General features: G+C 35.3%; 2 protein-coding genes across 2 annotated transcripts in view; one reads left to right on the top strand and one right to left on the bottom strand.

Annotated features, from left to right (window-relative positions):
- Nucleotides 1-1191: 1191 nt before the first annotated feature.
- LOC110440663 (diphthine methyl ester synthase-like) lies at nt 1192-7491 on the bottom strand. The gene is made up of 8 exons (XM_021483827.1): nt 7286-7491; nt 6000-6060; nt 5219-5282; nt 4181-4289; nt 3300-3420; nt 2986-3025; nt 2040-2155; nt 1192-1436 (listed from the first exon to the last, which is right to left on the bottom strand). Exons 1-8 carry the CDS (start codon nt 7418-7420, stop codon nt 1210-1212), a joined length of 873 nt encoding a protein of 290 aa, XP_021339502.1. The 5' UTR covers nt 7421-7491; the 3' UTR covers nt 1192-1209.
- Nucleotides 7492-7554: 63 nt separating this feature from the next.
- LOC110440640 (ubiquitin-protein ligase E3C-like) overlaps nt 7555-23174 on the top strand; it is a 33825-nt gene continuing 18205 nt past the window's right edge. The window contains exons 1-14 of the mRNA XM_021483810.1: nt 7555-7683; nt 9767-9820; nt 10160-10234; nt 10615-10752; nt 11177-11289; nt 12986-13140; nt 13617-13770; nt 14282-14547; nt 15410-15531; nt 15782-15963; nt 17251-17337; nt 18738-18892; nt 19587-19801; nt 20983-21087. Of these exons, the coding sequence (XP_021339485.1) occupies nt 7618-7683; nt 9767-9820; nt 10160-10234; nt 10615-10752; nt 11177-11289; nt 12986-13140; nt 13617-13770; nt 14282-14547; nt 15410-15531; nt 15782-15963; nt 17251-17337; nt 18738-18892; nt 19587-19801; nt 20983-21087 (1887 nt within the window). The 5' untranslated portion in view covers nt 7555-7617. The remainder of the gene's footprint in view (nt 7684-9766; nt 9821-10159; nt 10235-10614; nt 10753-11176; nt 11290-12985; nt 13141-13616; nt 13771-14281; nt 14548-15409; nt 15532-15781; nt 15964-17250; nt 17338-18737; nt 18893-19586; nt 19802-20982; nt 21088-23174) is intronic.

Below are 23174 nucleotides of genomic sequence, written 5' to 3'. Positions count from 1 at the left end.
ACTATTTTTGTTGACCTTTGTCCATGGAAGGTCCCTGCAAAATTTCATTGAAATTGGTTCAGGGGTTTTGGAGAAGAAGTCGAAAATGTAAATTGTTTACGGACGCACGACGACGGACAAAAGGCGATCGCAATAGGTCACCCGAGACTTTGTCTCAGGTGACCTAAAAATAAAAAAATAAAAAATAAAAGATTTATGACCAGTATCTTGCTGGCATTGAGTGCTCAAGAATTGGAGAAAATAAGTGACCTTGACATACATGTACATATTCTAGGTCACAGGGTCACATCTGTTTAAATTCTCTTACAGCTTCTTTATGAATCACTCAACTGTATGTTCTGAAACATCAAGTCATTATTATACAGGCTTGCTGGAAATGAGTGTTACAAAGTTTGAGAAAAAAAATCATCCTGACCTATATTCAAGGTCAATGAGGTCGAATCTGTTAAAACCCTTAAATGGGTTTCTCCTGAGGAACAAACAACACCTGGTCATGGTATATGCCAGCAGCTTGGTGAAAAATAGTTCAAAGAATTCCAGGGTCCAAGATCCGGTGTCTAATTCGTTTAAACATACTCACTTTGTTCTTAAGAATCAAATGGCCTAATGGCATGATATTTGACCAATAGTTTACTGAAATGTGATGCTACAGAATTTATAAAAGGAAAGAATTACTTTGACCTATATTCAAGGCCACAGGGGACAAATTTGTCAAAATAATCAACATCTGAAGATCTAACAAAAGCCTGCAGTTATAATACTTGGCCAGTAGCTTACTGAAATATATTGCTAGGATGTTTGTAAAAGAAAGGCCTCTTTGAACAGGCGAGCATCTTCAGGCCCCTTAGACTTTTTGGTCTTATAAGAGATATGAAGAAGCTATAAGTATAGTACAGGCCCCTTCACCTTTGTCTATTTTCAGACTCCATAATGAAAAGTTTGGCCTTCCACCTGTAATCTAGGTGAGCAATTCAAGATAGAAATCTAGAGCAATGTCAACAACAAAGACTTGACATTTATAGTGACAACAGCCTTAGCCGGAGATCCATAGCAGTTAAACAAAAGCTCATTCAAGGTACATGTAGATCTGGGTAATGACTACAAGTGGCTGTATAGAGATGTCACCAACAAAGTACCCTGTACACAGTATACTGGCATCCCTTGTGTTTCAAATGAAAAGTAATTCCAAAATCCTGTAAAAATCTATATTTATTTTGTTGGTTGTAATGACTGTAAAATGTCTTTCACTTTGGTACTAGATGCATACAGCGAAAGCATGTCAATTTCCAGTGGGTGCATGTGACCTGGAATAACCAACGAATGCAGAGGTCCACCGAGGTCCACCGAGGTCATCTCCTGTAGCGTAGCTGTCACAATCTGCTGGGACTCGGCTCCTACTCTTGACAAACCAACACACAACGTGTCCTCAGTAATTGCTGGAAAGGATCGATGAAAATCATAATTTAATAAGATTGTGGTAAAAGAAATAATGTTTTCTGGGGACAACAGATAAACTAGTAAAAATCGAAAATATGAATACATGTAGAATGATATGCAAACAGTAAAATAAATGAGAATTCCAGAACAACCTGCTACCTGATGATACCAATATATCTCAGGAGAGGCGATACTAAATGCAGATGACTGCATTAGTCCAGTGTGGGATATTGCTGCACACCAACCAAAAATCAATTGTTCACATTTAAAAATTACCAATTTACACAAATGTTTTGGAGCCCTTTTTCATTTTATTCATTTTTTTTGCTTGTGTAATACCATAATACGGCATGATGATTCTACATTAGCAAATAACATCTACTTCATGGCAATGTCAGTGGTTTGAGTTGCATGAGAAACAAGATTATCAACACCCACTGATTATTTCAATCCTATGATTCAGTAAGTTCAAGTGCCTCCCAGTCCTTTCCAAACATTCATATAATTTGTAAATTGTTTTAACTGATGATGAATTTTATAGTTACAAGTGTTTTAAGGAAGACAAGTTTTAAGTGTATTTACTACACTTTGTTGGTATTTACCTGTATCACTAGAGGGTGTGTCCCCTGAAGCCTTTCTGTTCCGTACAACTTCCAGAATCTGCTCAGCTGCCTGGTTCACACTCATGTACCGAGGTGGTTCAAACACCTTCCTACCTCTGAAATAAAGCCATACAAGAACTGTGTTAAGGTATAAGCAGTATTCTTTTCTCCAAACAAACATGGAGGAGGGAGATAGAGTGAAATCAGCCTGTCTATATATATATATATATATCTGTCTGTGGACACACTGGTTTCCAGACCATTCATTCTTTTTCAGTTACTTTCATCACTTTTATTGGATGGCTTCATAAAGAATCCTTTTGATTTTGAGTAAGAATATTAAAGGACAAAGTCACAGTGCACTGCTGCATGAAAAAACATTTCCAGACACTAAGAAAGGCACTTTTTCCCTACATCATTTAAACCCAATAGGAGCACCCTAATTGGTTCCCCACCACTTCCTCAGGGTACTAGAGGTTTCCACTCAATCCATCTGTCCATATTCCGTCCATCTAAAAATTTTGTCTAGGATATATCTTCTGTACTATGTACTATTACAGCTTAGCCGAATCAACATCGATTTGTGGAGACAACTCGTACATATTTTACCCCTTTGTGTACATACGCTTCACTGGTCATTTGCCTGATGATGGTGACAGAGTACATACTGTACTAGTCATAGAAACGTCACATATAAACACTTACTGGTTGTGCTACATGAATCTGTTCACAATTCATACTTACCAAGCTAAAGAAAATATTTAGAAATATTACAAGGTTCTTTTTGTCAAAAATCATTATCCAGGTACATTTTTTATGTATATTATTGCATAAGCTAAATCACATATTTTTTTTTATTAATCCTGATTATCTTCGGGCAAAGCTAAGTCATGTTTGATCAGACGTATATACTACTGGCTTAATTCATAAAACCAAATTAACTTACCTCATCAGATTTTCAATGCTTTGTTCTTTCACTTTAATATCTAAAATAATAGAGATGGTCGTGAAAATAATAAGCTTGATTCAAAAACAACATAAAGAACAATATTTTAAATCTGGCATATAATTCTAACTGTTATACAGAGGTAATGTCTAACGAAATTTTAAATTCAATAAGAGGTCCAAGGGACCTGTATCACTTGGTAATAAATGGAACTGACAAATCATCTTAAATACTGTAATACCAATCTTGAAGACCATGTGTATCATACTGAAATTTCTCATTTATTTTTGTCACATCCTGTTTAAATGTCTTACCTAATAAACATAATGTATGCATTTCGGTGTCCCTGTTTTTCTGTATTTTATCGAAGAAACTTTCTGGCTTCCATGTGTCTGTCCAAAATACTATGGAAACAGTCTCACCATAGTTGTATAACTGTAAAGATTGATCGTTAGACATGTAGAACAGGTTATGATTGTTTTATAATCAATAGCAATATACATACATACACTGTACACACAGGATTATTTTCCTATTCTGATGATGCTTTCTGGTTTTTTAATCAATTGGATGCAATATGTCCTTTGAGTAACTTAAGTAGAATGTACAGGTGGTCAGGTGGACAGTACAGTCGCCTTTCAGCAAGACGGGCAAATTTCGATTCCCCAAACATGAAAAGGTATGGGGTCACCTGCATGACCACATGGGTTTTCTCCAGGGACCTCGGTTTCCTCTCACATTAAGACCCCCCTGTACACTAACATCCAGGTCAAAAATGGTGATTAATATAAATTATTCAACTTGTTTCATAATTGATGTAAAATAAATTAGCTAGGTAAATATTTATACTATGCAGAATGTACTTTGAGTAACCCGGGTAACTACTAATGGAGAATGTAGAGGGGATGTTTCTTACCTCTTTGTCAATACCCATTTAGCCAAAATCAAGCAAACATGTTTCATGTATTATATATTTTGTAATTTCAATTGGGTTACTTATAATATTCCATGGTCTTAAGATATTGAAAATTCTGTAGGTACATATTATAGTCTGATAAATTTCCATATCCATGGACCAAATAGTATACATTCCTGGTCAATTCAAGAAATTAAACAATTAATTTTAAATAAATACTTGATATGAATATCTAATGAGCAAAAAGAAATGAAAATTCTTACGAGTGTCGTCAATTACCTGTAATCCACAGCAACCTACAGCATTCATGATAGATGCATTGTGTACAACTCTGAACTCAATTCCCTTTTCTTTTGCTCTCAAAATCAAATCAGTATGGGTTGTTGCTCTGTAATTATAAAAACATAAATAACCACCTTCCTTTAAACTTGCAATAGCCAATGATAACTAGAATTTTGTTTTTGTAAACAAATACATATGTCTCCCCTTATTAGCCAATAGATAAACATCGAATTTAGAATGTGACACCCCTACTTCCCAAGATACATTAAAACTATAGTAAGTTTTGTCAACGTAGGTGAAATAACATGGAATTTATGCTCCAGACAAACTTCAGTATTAAAATTAAACAAAGGGCCATAACTCTGTATATAGTGAAGCACGAGACCTAATTTCAGTGCACTGCACACTTTCTGTGGGTGATGCAGGTATTCTTTAAGTTTGATCAAGATATCTTTAAGGGTTTAAAATTTAGGGGCAGGACAAGAATTTACTGAAAAATGTTGCACTTATTTGACCTTTGACCTTGAGGTGAAGGTCACAATGACCTAATTCCAGTGCACTGCACACCTGCTGTGGGTGATGCATGCATACCTAAAGTTTCATCAAGATATCTTTAAAGGTTTAAAAGGTATAGCCCGGACAAGTTGCCATAAGAAGAAGCAGAAGAAAAACCAGAAGAAGAAGAAGAATACTTACTAATACAATGACATAATTAGATCTTCTGTAGAAACACCCACCATAAATTGGGAGTATTGCACGGTTAGTGTTTTTTCATCTTATCTATGTAATATGTTTACTTTTGATTTTCAATCATTCTTAAGTAAAAGAAGTATTTTACTACTCATGAATCTGATAGCTATAGTGTGCAATCTTTCGATCTTAACATTTCATTATGTTGAAAACAACATGTTATTTGAGAATATGAGCTCTTCTTTGTAAAAATCAGGAAGATTTTTGTGTACAATTATGTAATTTAAATTCAGGAGTTAAGGATCCTGTGGAAAAGAATTAAATAAATCCAATAATCATACAAACCCTAGAGGATCGCCAACAACTAGAAATGCTATGTCTTCTTTGTCACATTCATTCAGTAACTCATCTGCATCGAGGAAAGTAAAATACATGAACATCAAATGATTTCTTTAATTTTTCAGGTTAATGTTTATCACCGAAGTTCATTTAAAGATGGTGTACTATACACATGTGTGCCGGGAGGTGTTATGGTAATGTATTTGCCTCCTTACAATAGCGCAGCTCTGATGCCAACTTTAGAGTGCCACCTTGCTAAAAAGCCATGCAGAAGACTAGAACCAGCATTGTACCTCACTCAGTCACAGTAAAAGGAGATTAGGTAAACCAGTCACTAGTAGCTGCGACTACCTTCAATGCTAAATGTCGAGCAGTGTGGTAATTAGATCTGTGAAGTTTTCACTTTTTTTCTCTCTAAAAACTCTCCAGACAATATTTAACTTATAATTTGTTGAAGGGGCATAACTCAAATAAAAATAGCTAGAAAAAGTAGCAACAGATGCATAACTTAAAGTGGGGTTACTTACTAGATCGGTAGTGTTCAATGAAAATTGGATAAACACTAGCTATAGAATAATCCTCATTTCTTGATGAAAACCAGTACATTTCAACTCAGACAATAAACAACTTTTATATATTTTAATTATGTGGATGATATTTGCCACTCACTAAATGGCGGCATGGCATACAATCAGTCAAACTATTATCCGTAAACATGTACTTGATTTTTACATTTTATGTACCAGTATGATTCTATTTCATAGCCTGCTGACATTGTTATTTTTACCTGACATGGATTCCACCATCTCTCTGTCTGCTAAAATAACCTCTCTCCCATAGTATTCTTCCTGCGTATGAAATGGGCAAAACAAGTCAAATGATTTTTAAATTTGTTATTATCAACTATTTTCTAACTATAGTTGCTTATATGAGTGAAATATGTAAGGTATGAAATGGGAAACCATTAAATTTTGTGTTAATTACATTTTAACGGGTAATGACGAAAACATAACTGCAAAATATGACTGCATTGATCAGCATATGTGTGGGATTTTATAATGTAATGTTAATTGGCACCATCACTAGACAATAATATAATCCTGGTATGGCCCTCACTATATTGTTTCATCTCCTGTAACATTTGAAGCCAAAGAACAAAATACCCATCAAGGGTACTTTTGTCTGTCATCAGGGTTGAAGATTTCATTGGAGGAGGGAGAAATGTTACTAACTTATTAGTAAGCAGCACCAGACTCAATCAATAGCTGTCTACCTTGTTCATTTGGTGTGAGGATCTAGAGTTTTGATGGTCCTGGGTTTGAATCCTGGTCTGGTCATGCTTTTTTCTGTATTGTCTCATAACTATTGTTATATCTTCAGTGCAGTGATATTTTTTTATCAAATTGGTAATTTTTGATATTTTACTAGTAATAAATATATAGGAAATGAACACCCTACAGATATATTTACTTTTAAGTGTCCTCAGCTTCATCAGAACAAGTGATAAAAGTGTTGTTCTAGCTTAGATTTGCCGTCATAAAATCTACACAAGTTGAAGAATAACAATTGTTATGCCTTAAAATAAGACTTTGGGATCCTATCATCAGGTCCAGTACACTCTGCCGATTAAGCTATATAGCTGTAAAGACATATAATAGCTCTATTGACCTATCTGAGAAAGGTCTTTTGAGCTAAATCATGTGATTTTTTTTTAAGGAAAACGAAACAAAGTCGCTTTTAAAAGAAGATTTTATCATTAGGTTGATAACAAAAGACATTAAATATGAGTATTCTTTTTAAAAAATAATGATGTAAAAAAATCGAAATTTTTACATGTATGAAATATGAAAATAAACATCTAAATGAGTACTTTTTGTAGTCAACATTACCGTAAACCTTATTGTTTTATGCGACTTTGCTTTAATTTAATGAAAATTGAAATCGGAGAAATTATAGCTCAAAACAGCTGTAATTTATAGGTGAATATAGCTATACAGTATAGGTTTTTATAGCTCAATCCGCAGAGCGTTTTGGACCTGATCATTTTTTAGGGTTTTGGGTAAAATTGCTTACCAAAGCTTCTTTTCCTACGGTGAGGATCGACGTATACGCTTCAAGATAAACTCTCTTACATTTCTTCACAATATCTAAGCCCTTAACTGTAATGTCAGAAGCATCCCCTAATCCCAAACCTATGAGGTAAAACATATCTCAGTGCTGTGTTGACAGATCTCACGTGGCTTCTCTACAGCTATAAAACCGGAAGTACAGCTCATAATCCTAACACGACCTGTGATTGGCTATTATACATTTCTTGAACCAATCAAAACTGGTGTAACATTGTATGTAAACAAAAAACTTGACAGTCATTCTACATTTTCTAGAAAAACAACAAGAAAAGTAAAATGTATAGTTTTGAGGGAGATTTCAGGAGAAAACCAATCCAATCCTTGCGTGGGGCAAGCAAAAAGGTAAGTATATGCATAGACAATTTTCATGTTAAACCTTTTCTTGGAATGAAAAACGAAATAACAGTTGATTTTCCCGATTTTTGTACATCATTCGAATCACGCGTTTAGATCGTGATTTCGGATCACCTCAAATTATACCCGACTTTCAAAATACAACGGGTATTTTTGGACATATTTAATTTACTAGAAGTAACTGTTAGTCTTAGACGTTTTAAGAGGTTTATACATGCTGTTAAGTTTCCGTAGTCACTCAACCTGACTCATGTCCCCTAGCCACGTCCTCCACCCCCCGCTCCCCCTTCGGGTCGGTGTCGTACGTTTCAGTACATCTACATCGAACTCACCAATACTATTAATTCTTGATCGAAAGCTTTAATCCAGGAAGTTAATGTGTGATGATTGTATTTTAATGCGGATAATATTAATTTTAATCAGTTTGTGGACTGCAAACACTGGCTGGGATGAAAAGACTTGAGGAGAACATTTATTTTACATCTCTACTATATAAATAAACCTGAGGCTCCTAGTCCTCTAAAACTGTCCATGATCGAAGGTTCCAACATTTTGATCGGTCGCCTGTTTATGATCAGCTACATGTATCTGCTGCTCTATACAGTCGTCGAATTATCTGGTGACAGTTAGTGATTGTGAGAGTTTTACATATTCGTTAAAGAGAATAGTAATTTCAGTCGATTCATTTCTCACCTACTCGTCATGTCCCAACTCAACACATTATAGAAGCAAATTCGCTTCATTCAATTGAAGTTCAAATATTCCATCGTGAGATTTATAATGGTCAGTTATAAAGAAAATGCAGGCACTACCTCCATTATTTATGTACATGTAAGTGTTTGGGCAAGAACAAACCAAGACTTAGAGCACCATATGAAGATGTGGATGTTACGACCTAATGTCTGCTTCGATCCTGGTATAAAAGAATTATCTCCATGGGTTAGAGCATGCATGCCATATATAATGATTGGAGTGTGAGACTCACGAAAATCCTCACAGCATGTTAACCATATCTTATGTATTTCAATCGGTCCCACAAAAAGAAAAAAATATCTGTCAATCCTAATGAAGAAACAAAAGTTACATACATGAACTCGCACTGACTAGCCGTGTCTGTGTGTAAACCTTTTACAGTCTCCAGGAATAGAAGTAAGTGTTACAGACTATTATACTACATTGTACATGACAGTTTAATTTGAAGTTAGTCAAATGTGACATATAATGAAACAATTACAGACTTCAGATGAGGTCTAGCTATGAAGTACGGATCTGGTCTGAGCCAATTCATCAAGGCTGAATTGAATATTGCTCAGCCCTGCTACATTTCATTATATTTGTTATGCTATACTTTACTATTATAAGAAATAATTCTAAAATGTTCTAACCCCCTTAACAGGACTGCATTCTATACTTGTCTGTGCATAAGTATATAGGAAATATAAAAAAAATAACTGGGGAAGAAACTAAATTCTAATGCCTATATATACCATAGAAAGTGACAAATATATATCCTAACTATTTCCTGGACTGTGACTACCTTTTTGATCAAAGGGTTTCAAACAGGGCCACTTATGTACAAACAAAGTCTTAGTTAAGTATGTTCTCAAATATTTTAGAACGCCTAAGATTCTTCATTTTTAGAACTTCTCAGCTAGCACATACTTAGCTCGAGAGTTGAGAATTAAGAACTTTCAATATCTCTGGGCCTGATCTTCAAGTTGGCTATGCCCCATTGGATCTTAATTAAAATGACGGTACATATATAAAGCAGAGGTTGGAAGATTGTTGATTTGACAAATTAATTTCTTTCAAAACAGTTTCAAAAATTTATGGAAAGCACCTTCTTAATACACAATTAGCAATGAAAATTTGCAAGTTATGAAAAAATATGATCGGTAGCATGATCAGAAAATTAGGCTCTGTTTGAAACCCTTTGATCAAAAAGGTAGTAACAGTCCAGGAAATAGTTAGGATATAGATTGTTTTTCTGATTTGAAAATACATGTAGCATTGATAATTTTAAATGATATTGGTTTTATGTATAATTCTAAGGTAATCACTGCTTTTTCAGGAAGAAAAAGATCAGCTATTAATCCGAGCTCAAGTTGAAAGACAGCGAAGAGAGGTTAGTACTTGTAACATGCAAAAAAAGATAATCATTAGAAATATGAATGTAACTCTGTAAATGTTCTGCTTAAAAAGGATTTGAACAATAAAAAATGTTAGCCAACTACAATATCATAGTTTTATCATTCTTGATTGTACAGATGCATATAAAAAGTAAGAAAATCTATTTACCAGGATTTATCATGGAATCAGTAAGAAAAGAAACCTGGATCCAAATCAGGAAAATGAATGATAAATCTCGGAAAATTGCAAATTTTGAAGCTAAAAACCATTTTAAGTAAATAAATGTTACTTAGTTTTATGTACAAGTAACCAGTTGAAATGACTTGAATTTCAGGAGGTGAGATTGCAACATGAAAGCGCAACAAAAATACAAGCCTATTTTCGCAGTTATGCTGTCAGGAAACAACAGGTAATTACATGAAAGTATCACAATCCAAATGCATTTTTTTTTAAAGATTCGAACTCGAACATGGAAAATTTGTGTTTAATTTATATTGTTCACTGAGACACAGATCATACTGTAATCATACTGTAAAAGTGGACATTTTGGTGGTGTGGAAATGTTTGTAAACAATCTATTAATGCAGAAAATATCTGCACATGAATATTTATTTTTAGATTATAAAGATAAATAGAATTTAGATTTCAGAACTATTTCATACATGAAATTTTCAACGTCTCGATCAGTTTAAACAGTCACAATATGTGTGACACTAAACTAATGTAATAATATATTCCTGATTGATTAAGAAGAAAATTGCTTTAATACTGTACCTTTTTATTTCGTAGATGGTGGCTGTGCGGGGTCAGTTTGACCAGATAGTCCAGTCTGCACAGCGGCCAGAATCACTGGACATGAAAACACTTTGCTTTCTTCAGCAGAAGTTATGTTTTTTTTACTCCAACAAACTTGATCCACAGAGATTGGTAAGGCTACATTGATTAAGGTTTGAAATCCCCTTTGTATAGAATTATGAAGCTGTGGTATAAAAAACAAGAGTTGTATGACATCCTGTCAGATTTGCTGTAGCCAGTGCTATATCTCTTGTCTTTGGTTTTAAGGTGAAAAATGGAATCAAAAATTGTTTTAAAAAGTTAAACGATTATGATAAATTTTGTTTTAGAGGCGAGTTTGCATGAGGACCTACGCTAATTTGATCTTGCTGTAGTATGATGAAGTCATAAATTAATGTAATTTTAAAGGTGATTCTAACAAAGTCAGAAATGTACTCTTGTAAAGCAATCATATCTGTGTCTAACCACTTTGTTACAGTGAGCCATTTATCTCATTAATTCATGTAAAAGGAGCTAGATCTTGTTTATATTAAGTTTTATGTATCAACACTTTCAGATATGGATGTGTCAGAATGTGATTAAAAGAAAGAATGATTACCTAACCTACATGTGTACCCGTATCCCTGGTGGTCTGTACCATATACAGCGCCTGCTGCTGTTGTGTCTAAGGTAGGTCTACTATATACAACAACTGCTCTATTTTGTTGATCAAGTCCCAGTTATTATAGGGTGGAGCATGTGTTGTTACCCATGTCACAGATTTCAAACTATGTACAAAGGTCAAATATGGGAATGCCTCAAATGAGTTTGTGATATTACTATTTATAGATATTTGTTAAATAATGACTCTAATTTGCATAAGAGCATTGGGTATTCATATCTTACAGACATTTTTTAATGTATATTTGTATTGTGTTTTTAGGTCACCTGAGCTTTGCTCAAGTGACCTATTCCAATCACTTTCCGTCCGTCGTCGTCCGTCGTGCGTAAACTTTTTACATTATCAACTTCTTCTCAAGAACCAGAGGATGGATTTTTTTCAAACTTGGTCAGAATCATCCTTGGTAGATAAGGCTACCAAATTGTAAAATTGGGATTCCTACCCCAACCCTAGGGGCCAGGGCGGGGCCCAAAAGGGAAAATTAACCAATATTTCAAAAATCTTCTTCTCCAGACTCAGAGGTATTACAGTCATTTTCTCTGTATGGATGGAAAGATCATCAGGGGCTTTATTTAAATTGTAAATTTCAGGACCCCCGAGCTATCCGTTCTCCCTTGGGGAGGGGGTAAAGTTTACTATAGTTTATATAGGGAAACAACACTTTTGGGTATATTTTGACAATTTTCTGTTGGAAATTATTTTTACTTGGTCAGAATCATCCTTGGAGGAGGAAGATGGTTTTAAATTGTAAAATTGGGATTCCTACCCCAACCCTAGGGGCCAGGGCGGGGCCCAAAAGGGAAAATTAACCAATATTTCAAAAATCTTCTTCTCCAGACTCAGAGGTATTACAGTCATTTTCTCTGCATGGATGGAAAGATCATCAGGGGCTTTATTTAAATTGTAAATTTCAGGACCCCCGAGCTATCCGTTCTCCCTTGGGGAGGGGGTAAAGTTTACTATAGTTTATATAGGGAAACAACACTTTTGGGTATATTTTGACAATTTTCTGTTGGAAATTATTTTTACTTGGTCAGAATCATCCTTGGAGGAGGAAGATGGTTTTAAATTGTAAAATTGGGATTCCTACCCCAACCCTAGGGGCCAGGGCGGGGCCCAAAAGGGAAAATTAACCAATATTTCAAAAATCTTCTTCTCCAGACTCAGAGGTATTACAGTCATTTTCTCTGCATGGATGGAAAGATCATCAGGGGCTTTATTTAAATTGTAAATTTCAGGACCCCCGAGCTATCCGTTCTCCCTTGGGGAGGGGGTAAAGTTTACTATAGTTTATATAGGGAAACAACACTTTTGGGTATATTTTGACAATTTTCTGTTGGAAATTATTTTTACTTAGTCAGAATCATCTTTGGTGGATGACGGTATCACATTGTAAACTTGGAATTCCTGCCCCATCTCCAGGGGTTAGAGCGGGGCCCCAAAGGGAACATTTACAAATATTTTAAAATTCTTATCCATTGATGACATGACAAGTATTGTATTTCACTTAGTTTACATGCTGATTTCCACATCACATCTAAACAATAAAATAAAGCTACCAGTACCTCTGATAAAACTCAGGTGACCGCTAAGGCCCTTGGGCCTCTTGTATATATTTTTATTTGATATTAGTATTGTATTCTCTAGATTTTTTTATATAGTTGTATTTTGTAGATGATGTATATTTGCAATTGTATTCTTTAGACACTTGAAGGATGTAATACATACGGCAGCCCCTATAGCAATCCCGATGAGGATGCTGGAGATGTTTACGTCACTAGAGCTCTACAGATCACACAAATTTACAGAACATAAGGAGGGACCAGTCCACCACTTATGGCTGTACCTCATCAACCACGGTATGTATTGGTTGTTTTACACAGGGAGGTAAACCCCACCACCTCACACACACTCACCTAAGTTATCTTTTTATTTTACATTAGAATAATGCCAGAAATGCATTATGAAACAATTTTTACTGCATATTATAAATTTCAATTATTTTGAAGTATAAAAAAATCCTTTTTAGAAAAGTACCATGCTAAATAATGTAGAAGAATTCACTGTGTAATTCAAATCATTGCCTTACCAAACCATATCAGTTAAAAGCTTGGAAAAAAGGCTATTCCCAATAGGGTGAAAATATGGCTTCATACATCTTGATTATTACATTTTGGAAAGAAAGAGTACTCATTATAGAGTAATGAAGTCTTACACAAAACGTGAAAAAAATGCAAATAATTTGATCAAATCGGGAAAAAAAAATTGTAAAGAAAGAAACACTGAATTCAGTATCAAGGTGTAAAATTTGTAAAATTTCCTATTCATGATATAGGTTACTTTGACTATATGCGAGTGATACTTGAGGCCAAGGTACCATCAGACCTGGAAAGGACAGCCGTAGCCCCTACCCCACTGGCTGACAGTATCCTGGGACTCATCATGGGGCCAGTCAGTTTTGCCATACAGCACAAAGGTCAACCATTCAGGTAATTAACCTCAACAGCCTAAGTAAATGTCAACCTCATTGGAGGAAATTAATATGAAGAGGTTATAGATATGGTGCTGTAGATGAATGCTACCTAGCTTTAACATGTACTTTTTCTCCTAAAATATAAAATGTAACATATCATTATTAATGTAATTTGGACCTTGTTATTTTTTGAGCAACTTATTTGAAATCTGCACATGAGAATGAATGTATTGAAAACATTTAGGCCATTCTAAATAATTATATATAACAACCAGTGAAAAAAACCATTACGGAAGATAACTCTTATACAGATCAGAGGTGAAACATGGAAGGTAGTATATGACTTTATATGTATATTCAGCAGAATCATTTAGTCATGGATTCATCTTATAAGAATGTTTCTGAAGTTGTTTCAAAATTGATCTTTATAATTTACTTCATACTCAAAATCAATTTAGTTATGTAAGTATTTATGGGCAAGAGATCATATTTTGTTTTATTTTTCTACGAAGTATCTTGTTTTGTAGTCACTGTGTGCTGAAGGCCATATGTCAGTCCCTGCTTTGCCCAGCCTACAGTGAACAAATTGAACACTTCCTCCTCCCAGCCATGGCCTATGGAAGGTTTCCATTCCCATTCGTTGATCTCATCCAAGCTCTCATATCTGACACAGCAAGAAACAGCAAACACGGGTCACAGGTCAGTGGAAGGTCAAAAAGGTCGTCAAGTACATCTATTGAGATGACTCCATGGCTGCTTGGTGCACTTGTGACCCTAGCTGATAAATATATAGGTGAGTTGACCGAATGATTTTAATCATTAAGGAAGATAGTCCTGCTACTTTTTCATTGTGTATAGGCCTTGGGTTGATGTTTTCCTGTTAGATGGAGACAATTATAGGTTGTGACCCTTTTTAGGGATTTAGGAGATTTAAAATTATTCTTGGTAATGCTGCAGAGAAGCATTACATAACAAATAGAATGACCAGTAGAGCAGTGGAAAGCTCCCTGATTTATAATCAAGAGGTCCTGAGGTCCTGATATTGATTCTTCTTGGGGGAGGTCTTCTTGGGGGGGGGGGAAGAAAATACCGGTAATAGTAAATATGTTTCTTTCATAAATGACTCTTTGCTGAAGAAAATTGACAAACAGCTCAAGTCAGAAAACTGCAAAACAAAGGAGAAATCATCTTTGTTGGAGAAACAACAGAGTGCAGGGAGTCTCTACCTAAATAAAGTTCAGCAAGGAGGGATTCCTTACTACTTTTCACAAAAAAAGTGGCTCAAAGAAATCTTAAAGTGCACTTATGAAGGAAATAGTTGTCACTTTCCACACAAACATTTGACTAGATGTCAGATGGATCTCAAAACTGTCATTGAAACATGACTCCAGGTTCAACCAGTTTGGGGACTTTGTGACTTATGTTTCTCTAAACAAGATTGTTATGGGATGAGGATTGCCACAATTATGAAATATATGTTGTAGACAATAGAAAAGAACTTTGAAGATCTGATTACTTACATACATTATAAGGAAGGACACCAAATATGTGAAAAGCACTCCAAAATATTTGAATGGTTTTGACAGATTTGGAGCAGTTTGGCATGTTATCATTATTCACTAAATTTATTAAAGAATTCTGTTCGTCATTTACAGAAGTACTAAATACGAAACAGACAGTGGATTTTCTGTCTGTACTGAAGAAGTTATTACCAAGTTTACCAACCCGGGAGGTCCAAGATGACGATTCTGACGATGAAATGGATGTTGATCAATTGGTATGGTAGCTAATTGATTGCTTGTGTTCATGATACTTCTATTGAGGGTCCAAAAAAATCCTGGGAGGAGAAAAAAAATAATCCCACTAAAGAGATTATCTTTTGGGGCTAAGAGGTATTCTAAATGTTTCTGTCCATGATAACAATATTAAGATTGTAATAGACATAAAATACAAATAATATAAACCTGACTAAATGATGAAGTCATCAAAGTTTCACATCCTAATTATTTTTGTTATTTTTCTTCCAGTTTCCAACAGATGGTTTACAGAAAATACAACAAGACTGCATGACCTTTTTAAATTCTCCAAATTTTGTGCAGCGTGTCATTGAATGTCATGGTAACAAGATGTCACATGACATTGTCTCGGCTATCTGTGTCGTTTGTCATGCTCTAATGACTCACCATCACTTGGAAATACACAAAGTCAGGTAAAATCTATACACATAATAATAATTGTCTCTCTTCACAAAATCTATTCAAGGACTTGAGTACTATTGATCACAACATAAATACCTCTTTAAAATCATAAGTCTGATGTTTTCTTATTAAAGAATGTATTGTTTTGATGCTGATATTAAGTGAAATTACCAAGTTTTTTTGAAGTTAGAAATAAAGAGTTTGCCATTATTGGTAGTTCCTTTAAGGTAGCATGGTAACTAACTATTTATTGTAGAAAAGAAATATATATATCTGACAGTGTAAACTTGATTTACACAAAAATCATCTTCTTGGTAAAATTACTTTTTCTGAGGATGACTGCAAATTGTGTCATTCTGTGTCCCTCTATCCAGTCACCACTAATCTGGTTGTCCCACTATCCAGTCACCACTAATCTGGTTGTCTCACTATCCAGTCACCACTAATCTGGTTGTCCCACTATCCAGTCACCACTAATCTGGTTGTCCACTTTCCAGCCACCACTAATCTGGTTGTCCCACTATCCAGTCACCACTAATCTGGTTGTCCAGTTTCCAGCCACCAATAATCTGGTTCTCCCTTTATCAAGCCACCATTAATCTGGTTGTCCACTATCAAGCCACCACTAATCTGGGTGTCTCACTATCCAGTCACCACCAATCTGGTTGTCTCACTATCCAGCCATCACTAATCTGGTTGTCTCGCTATCCAGCCACCACTAATCTGGTTGTCCAACTATCAAGCCACCACTAATCTGGTTGTCCACTATCCATCCACCACTAATCTGGTTGTCCACTATCCAGCCACCACTAATCTGGTTGTCTCACTATCAAGCCACCACTAATCTGATTGTTCCTCTATATTTCCACTGTAAATACAGTTGTCCCACTATCCAGCCACCAGTAATCTGGTTGTCTCACTATCCAGTCACCACTAATCTGGTTGTCCTACTATCCAGTCACCACTAATCTGGTTGTCCTACTATCCAGTCACCCCTGATCTAGTTGTCCCACTATTCAGTTACCACTAATCTGATTGTCCCTCTATATATCCACTGTAAATACAGTTGTCCCACTATCAAACCACAATCATCGCCAGCCACTGTTGTTCTGAGCGAAGGTGGCTGACCAGGCTTTCCTGTATACTGGATTTTTTAATAACATCACAATTGACAGTGTTTATGTTAATATTTATTAGAATCAGTATTCAGTTTAACTTTGGTAAGTTTGTTTTTATCCATGTGTACAAAGATGGAATGGATGATCTGGATTTCAACATGTTTTACTCCTGGCTTACAGATTGCTGTACAGTCTAGCATTCAGCAAGGCTTTTATCCGGGGTCTGTGGTCTGTGTGTACGACTACCTGTAACTGGACTGTCATGGGGTAGGCAATTTTACTGCTCACTAACATCACAGAATTGGCATTTAAAAGTTTTTGATGTCAAGTTCAAGGTTACATTTATTAAAAATAGATGGGGAAGGGGGGTCAGTCAGGCACATGTCGGTGCCCTTGCTGACCTTTCTCCGTGTTCTAGTTCATCCAACAAAATAGTGATTTTCATAAAAAAAATTATGAAGAATTGTTTCCAAAACAATTTGTTTCTAAATATAAGATGCTTGTTGATGTCAATTACAATCTTCAAACATCAAAACAACAATTCCTGTTTAATAATCAATGTAAATGGAGGTAAAAACAGAAACCTCTATTTCCCTAGTTTAACTGCTGACTACAGATAATGATTTTTTTTTGTTTTTTTGCTGGAACCATGTGATCACTTTTAGGTAAAGCTGTAGTTTTTTCACTTCTCCACACATCTATATTTTAAATTGTGGACTAAATAGAGCTAATTTGAGGGATATCCAGGACAACAAAGTCCAGGGAATGGACATACTTGTATTTGAGAAATTGTAGTAGTCAAGTGGTGGTAATCAGATACCAAAAGTAATATTTGTGATCATATGCCTTTATTTTAGTAATTGTGACCTTATTTGCACTTCAAAATTCATGTCTCTGAGCTTACATCCAAACAGTTTTCAAAAATAATTAAACAGCATAATGGAACATAACCTGGATGTTCTGTATTGTCGATTATGTTTACTGTATAATAACCGCACCAGTATCCATATGTTAACCTGGATGTTTTGTATTGTCGATTATGTTTACTGTATAATAACCACACCAGTATCCATATGTTAACCTGGATGTTCTGTACTGTCGATTATGTTTACTGTATAATAACCACTCCAGTATCCATATGTTAACCTGGATGTTCTGTTCTGTCGATTACGTTTACTGTATAATAACCACACCAGTATCCATATGTTAACCTGAATGTTCTGTACTGTCGATTACGTTTACTGTATAATAACCGCACGAGTATCCATATGTTAACCTGGATGTTCTGTACTGTCGATTTCGTTTACTGTATAATAACCGCACCAGTATCCATATGTTAACCTGGATGATCTGTACTGTCGATTATGTTTACTGTATAATAACCGCACCAGTATCCATATGTTAGGATTGTCTTTTGGTTTCATTTTCAAATAAACAACTTAGCACTACTGATCTCTTTTCATGCATTTTCAACAAATCGTCATCACAACATATAATTAAGTTATCTAATATACCTCAATTTAATAATGAACACACATGTTACTGAAGTGTCATGTATATTTTTGACTCTTTTAAGTTAAAGTTTCTTTTTAATTGCTTTTGCAACCAGGAACATACCTTTATTTCATGTTCGGAATGTTATAATTTTACAAATTTACTGTTTTCAGCACGGAGGCCTCCCTTATTCAGATGTTGGCTTGTGGTGTTGACCTGTCAGACGATGATGTCCAGAGGATAGTGCCATTGTTAGCAATCTTCTGTTCAATGTTTAACCACTTCCTGTACACCATACATGATGCAGACTTCTATGGGGACACCAAACGTAAAGCTTGTTTTAAACAAAATGCAAGAGAGTCAGCCTTTTGGGCTGGAGTGTGAAATCATTTGATCACTGGTGGACGTAGCACCTCTTAACAAATTCATTAAATTATTGCAGATTTTGCCCTCTCTGACAGTCCTTTGTAGCACTAGCTCTTTTTTACTACAGTTTTCTGTAGTAGCTATTGATGCTGTTGATATTGGCTATCTTGGAACCCTCCATAATCTATTCAGATTTGATATCAGTTCCATGTTCTAATAAGTTTGAAGAATAATATTTTCTATGCAAAACTATGAATTAGTAAAGCATTACTAATTCATTTGTACTATTTATATGATATATCCTTTTGCAGTACATTATTTTGACATTAATTGGAAAAAGCAGCCAATTTTTCATAATTCATCATTGCAGTATTGCAAGTTAATAAATGTTGCTCAACCCAATTCTGTTATTTGGTTTCATGATAAAAAAAAAGCAATAAAAAACTACTGTCTGCTCCAATATCATTATATGTTTGTGTACATGTGACCATAAAGATATAAAAACTGTTGAAAAATAAATGTTTGCGATAGGTTTCTTAATCCAGGCCCTGACATACCAATAAAAGGTGATACCTTTTTTTTTAGTTAACAGTTAATCAAATTTTCAACAAAAAAATATTTTAAATATTCAACCTTATTAACGGTTGTGCCTACAGCTAGCAGTATGCCATTCAGGCTGGAGGAGCTGGTCCCAATGACCCTTGTTCTACGTGACACGTGTCTAGGCGTGATTGAGCTGGCCCACCCTGACACACGTCTATCAATCTCCGAGGACTACCATGAAGCACTCATACAGGCAGGCATGAAAGACAAACCGCGACAAAAGGAAGATGAAGATCGTCACAATCACATGTGGGCTTACCTGTTCAAGGTCAGTGAGGTTTTAAACGTGTATTCAATTCTGTTTTGTTGATGTTATTTCTCCCACAACTACTATAGGTTTCCTCATTCTGACTCATTGGATCTGAAACAGGAATAATGTATTCCCCAGAGAAACATGTGCTTTCTAAATATCTGAACATTAACGGAGAACTGCTCCCCAACGGTGTGTCTTTATACCATTTGAATGTTAAATAACTCAAGTTAAATAAGCATGATAACCAACTATCACTTGTTAAGGATCCTCAATTTAACAGATTTAAAACATTGCTTACTGGACATTTTCATATTACATTTGTATTCATAAATCTTTTTTTTGTTTTTTTTTTTTATTTTTTTATTCTGGCACATAACAGCCCTAATATGTAGACATATCTGATTAGAATAGGATTTTTGGTTGCACTCTGTGGCTATGTTTTGGCTGTAAAAGAATTTCGCAAATGTTATTCACCTTCTGTCGATTAACTGTTTGTTATTGATGACTGTAGATCACTGATATTTCAAAGGATATTTATTTTCCCATCAATTCCCAAGACAGCCACAAAAATCAGGTAACTCTGAAATGTTGAACAAGGAACAAATGCGTCGCTTGTAATCTTCACACGGTAAATTCCATACACATAGTGATATACAGTGTAATACATGGCATGATTGGGTTTCAAACCAAGGACCTTCTTCACTCTAGATGGATGCTATAGCAATTGAGATACCTGGTCACTGATGATTGGCCCAGTCAAGTTCTGCTACATCCCTCCCTCTTTTTACTAAGTCTTTGTCCCAGGAAGACACGACTATTTACAATGCAAGCTCTGGCATCCCCTCGCTAAGCATTCTCCCAGTAGTTGAAACAAAAGTTTGCGATCTTGCCAGCTTGTAATTAGAAAAAGAAATACAAGGCCAGACCAGGATTTGTATCCAGGACCTTCTGAACTCCAAGCAGACACTCTACCAATCAATTACCTGGTAGCCGACAATCACCCCAGTCTAGTTCTGCTTCAACAGTATAATTCCTCTCTGAAATGGACATTTTAGTTATTTTACATTGGTTTTATGTCAATGCTACGTGGTAACATTGCTTAACTTCTAGATCATAGACTCTACAGTTTCATGGTATATTTAACTTTTCGATACTTTTTCCAACAATCATGGATGCCTCTTTTTGTTTACCCACAGGTGACATCCTCACTAGTGAGACAACTTTACTCCAGAGACACACGGAGAATGTTCTGTCCCTATAACTTCTGGTTGTCGGACAGAGTGTCTATCCAGGCTGATAAGGTATGCAACACTCTCCAAAACCTATCACGAAACTTGTTGACGTTTACTGCAATTTCGCAGACATTCATAAAATATCTGACTGTAATATATGCAACATAAGTCAAATGATACACACATGTCACAGAAATGTTTAGATTGATCGACCTTATGAGAGTGTTTGTCTAGTCTATGAGTGAAAGTTGTCCTACATGTTTACCCAGCAATGTGAATGGACTCCAGTATCTGCTGAAAGGATAGACAATGTAAGGCTAGATTGGGAAGTCTGTGCCTTTCAGTTGGTTAATTGTTCATATTTGAACTGATTTGATTAATTTGATAATTTGGTAGCCTACTTTAGTCACTTTGTATGATCATTCAGTAAGCCTAAATTAGTCACTTTGTATGATCATTCAGTAGCCTACATTAGTCACTTTGTATGATCATTCAGTAGCCTACGTCACTTTGTATGATCATTCAGTAAGCCTACATTATTCACTTTGTATGATCATTCAGTAGCTGATCATTCAGTAAGCCTACATTTGTCCCTTTGTATGACCATTCAGTAGCCCACATTACTAAGTCACTTCCTATGATTTTTTCAGTAGCCCATACTAATCACTTTGTATGATCATTCATTAAGCCTACATTATAGTCACTTTTTATGATCATTCAGTAAGCCTACATTATTCACTTTGTATGATCATTCAGTAGCCTACATTAGTCACTTTGTATGATCATTCAGTAAGCCTACATTTGTCACTTTGTATGACCATTCAGTAGCCCACATTACTAAGTCACTTCGTATGATTTTTTCAGTAGCCCATACTAGTCACTTTGTATGATCATTCAGTAAGCCTACATAAGTAACTTTGTATGATCATTAAGTAGCCTACATAAGTCACTTTGTATGATCATTCAGTAAGCCTACATTAGTCTCTTTGTATGATCATTCAGTAAGCCTACATAAGTCACTTTGTATGATCATTCATTAAGCCTACATTAGTCACTTTGTATGATCATTCAGTAAGCCTACATAAGTCACTTTGTATGATCATTCAGTAAGACTACATTATAGTAACATTGTATGATCATTCAGTAAGCCTACATTAGTCACTTTGTATGATCATTCAGTAAGCCTACATTGGTCACTTTGTATGATCATTCAGTAGCCTATATTAGTCACTTTGTATGATCTTCAGTAAGCCTTCATTGGTCACTTTGTATGATCATTCAGTAAGCCTACATTAGTCACTTTGTATGATCATTCAGTAACCCACATTAGTCACTTTGTATGATTATTCAGTAGCCCACATTAGTCACTTTGTATGATCATTCAGTAAGCCTACATTAGTCACTTTGTATGATCATTCAGTAAGCCTACATTGGTCATTTTGTATGATCATTCAGTAGCCTATATCAGTCACTTTGTATGATCATTCAGTAGCCTACATTAGGCACTTTGTATGATCATTCAGTAGCCCACATTAGTCACTTTGTATGATCATTCAGTAGCCTACCTTAGTCACTTTGTATGATCATTCAGTAAGCCTATATTAGTCACTTTGTATGATCATTCAGTAGCCCACATTAGTCACTTTGTATGATCATTCAGTAGCCTACATTAGTCACTTTATATGATCATTCAGTAGCCTACATTAGTCACTTTGTATGATCATTCAGTAAGCCTACATTACTAAGTCACTTCGTATGATCATTCAGTAGCCTACATTAGTCACTTTGTATGATCATTCAGTAAGCCTACATTACTAAGTCACTTCGTATTATCATTCAGTAAGCCTACATTACTACGTCACTTCGTATGATCTTTCAGTAAGCCTACATTGGTCACTTTGTATGATTATTCAGTAGCCTACAATAGTCACTTTGTATGATTATTCAGTAGCCTACATGAGTCACTTTATATGATCATTCAGTAGCCCACATTAATCACTTTGTATGATCAGTCAGTAAGCCTACATTGGTCACTTTGTATGATCATTCAGTAAGCCTATATTAGTCACTTTGTATGATCATTCAGTAGCCTACATTAGTCACTTTGTATGATCATTCAGTAGCCTACATTAGTCACTTTGTATGATCATTCAGTA

The sequence above is a fragment of the Mizuhopecten yessoensis genome, unplaced genomic scaffold (genome assembly GCF_002113885.1).
Source record: "Mizuhopecten yessoensis strain PY_sf001 unplaced genomic scaffold, ASM211388v2 scaffold1775, whole genome shotgun sequence".
NCBI classification, from domain to species: domain Eukaryota; kingdom Metazoa; phylum Mollusca; class Bivalvia; order Pectinida; family Pectinidae; genus Mizuhopecten; species Mizuhopecten yessoensis.
The sequence above is the reverse complement of the archived record's forward strand: the minus strand, read 5'-3'. Positions and strand labels throughout refer to the sequence as shown.

Excerpts from the sequence above, each read along its gene's own strand:
- LOC110440663 (XM_021483827.1), bottom strand. The coding sequence starts at position 7,420 with ATGTTTTACCTCATAGGTTTGGGATTAGGGGATGCTTCTGACATTACA. Across the intron at positions 4,290-5,218 it reads GTTGTTGGCGATCCTCTAGG|AGCAACAACCCATACTGATT; the intron begins GTTTGTATGATT and ends TTATAATTACAG. Across the intron at positions 1,437-2,039 it reads CACACCCTCTAGTGATACAG|CAATTACTGAGGACACGTTG; the intron begins GTAAATACCAAC and ends GATCCTTTCCAG.